The 1957-nt window shown below is 38.0% G+C and overlaps 1 protein-coding gene across 2 annotated transcripts; it reads left to right on the forward strand.

Moving 5' to 3' along the window:
• The first annotated feature begins 479 nt into the window (after positions 1–479).
• Positions 480–722, forward strand: LOC143408989 (keratin-associated protein 19-3-like). Of its 2 annotated transcripts, XM_076869005.1 has the most exons (2): positions 480–603; positions 658–722. In XM_076869005.1, the coding sequence occupies exons 1-2, from the start codon at positions 480–482 to the stop codon at positions 720–722; spliced, it is 189 nt and encodes a 62-aa protein (XP_076725120.1). The 2 variants fall into 2 exon arrangements, with proteins under 2 accessions (XP_076725120.1, XP_076725119.1); XM_076869004.1 differs by having other exon boundaries at positions 480–722.
• Positions 723–1957: the final 1235 nt, after the last annotated feature.

A 1957-nucleotide genomic window follows, 5' to 3' on the forward strand; every position in this document is an offset into this window, starting at 1 on the left:
GACTTTATGGGTGAGTACTCCCTGACTATCATGGACAGGAGACCTTGGGTCCTGGGAATGATCAATAGCTAAAACAATCAGGTGCAAATGAAAAAGAAAGCATTTTGAGGTTACACAATTACAGACCACTGGAAGCATCACCCAGATTAGACCATTTTAATGAGAACGGCAGCCTGGCTTCTGAAGATTCTGGAATCCTTGTTCATGCTAGAAACATTTTGTTTTTAGGAATGTAAACTCATTAAAATATACTAATTACCACTAACAGTTCTTTAATAAGAGTTTGGATACTTTGTTTAGTAAGAAAAGAACAATCTGAAGGAATTCATAAACCAAATTATTCTTTTATCTGGAAATGAGGTCACCTGTTGTTGTTGACCACACCCACTACTGAGGGTATAAAAACTCTCTGGGACTCTAGAGGGCAAACACACAGATACTCTCCTTCATTGTCAAACCAACTCATCACTCCTGACACCATGAGCTACTACGGCAGCTACTATGGAGGCCTGGGCTATGGACATGGCTGTGGCTGTGGCAGCTTCCGCAGACTGGGCTATGGCTGCGGCTATGGAGGCTACGGATATGGCTCTGGCTTTGGAGGTTATGGATACGGCTCTGGCTTTGGAGGTTATGGATATGGCTCTGGATTTGGAGGCTATGGATATGGATGCTACCGCCCATCATGCTGCGGAGGATATGGAATCTCTGGATTCTTCTAAAAAGCTAGCTGATTCTCAGACTCTTCCACCACACTCCTGCCTGTATGCTTCAGTGAGGAAATCCTTTTCTGGATGGAGCAGAAACAACTAATATTTGTTGACTTCAAGCTCCAGAAGGCCCCGTCACCAATTCTAGTAGAAACTGGAATCTTCCCATTAAAACGAACTGTTCCCCACTAGCATTTCTGTGACCAAGCCTGACCTATGTTTAAAAATGATTTCTAATAAATATGTTTCACTGACCTAGCAAACATGGCTTCATCCATTCATTTCAAATTGGAATTTGGTATTTCCATCAGGATGTTAGATTTTTTTTCTCCTGAACTGATGTTTTGTTTCAACAATAAATTTAATTCAATATGTATTCTCTACATGTCTCCACGTGCTGAGTAACATTCTAAGGGCTCAAGATATGGAAGAACAAGATAGAAAGAATGTTGCTTTCTGATGTTACTTCTCATCTGTTTTCAGTGATTTTTGTGCTTTTTATAATAGAATTCTATGCAGTATCACTTTTATGATTTGGTACTAAATAACTAATTACAAATTTTATTTTAGTAAATATGTTTGTGTTCTGAGGATTGTTATGAAAGGACAGTGAATCTATGGTGACCTCAGAAAATAAATTATAAATAAATTTGAATTTGATGCAAAATATTATTTATAATAATGTATAAGGTGCCAATACTGATATAAAAAGTTCCATGTACACAATGTGGCATTTTCAAATTCATGATGTTCTTTATGTATATCCAGGTCAATTTTCACTTTTATATTTTTTGGCACCCAGAGTGCTCACATAACCCAACCCTCTTTTGTATTTGTTTTAGAGACAAGGTCTCATTGAGTTGCTTAGGACTTTGATAAGTTGCCAAGGCTGGCTTTGAACTCACAATCCTCCGGCCTCAGTCTCCTAAGCTGCTGGAATTATAGGCATGTACCACAGCTCCCTGCTAATTTTTAAATACCGACCATTTAAAAATCTACTTTACTTCCTTGACAAGTTAGTGACTTTGTTTAATGGAATTTCTTTTTTTCCCACATATAGATTCAGGGTCTTACTCTCAAGAAGGTATTTCTCAAACATCAGCCTGGACACTGTCAGAATTAAAAAGTACTGGGAGTGCATTTACTATTTGGTTTTCTGCAGTATGCTTTTCACAATTTGTTTCCAGTAGGTCCCCTAACTTTATATCACTTGAAACCTCCTGGTAAAGTTCTGTTTCTATGTGCAA

The sequence above is a fragment of the Callospermophilus lateralis genome, chromosome 10, assembly GCF_048772815.1.
Source record: "Callospermophilus lateralis isolate mCalLat2 chromosome 10, mCalLat2.hap1, whole genome shotgun sequence".
In the NCBI taxonomy this organism is placed as follows: domain Eukaryota; kingdom Metazoa; phylum Chordata; class Mammalia; order Rodentia; family Sciuridae; genus Callospermophilus; species Callospermophilus lateralis.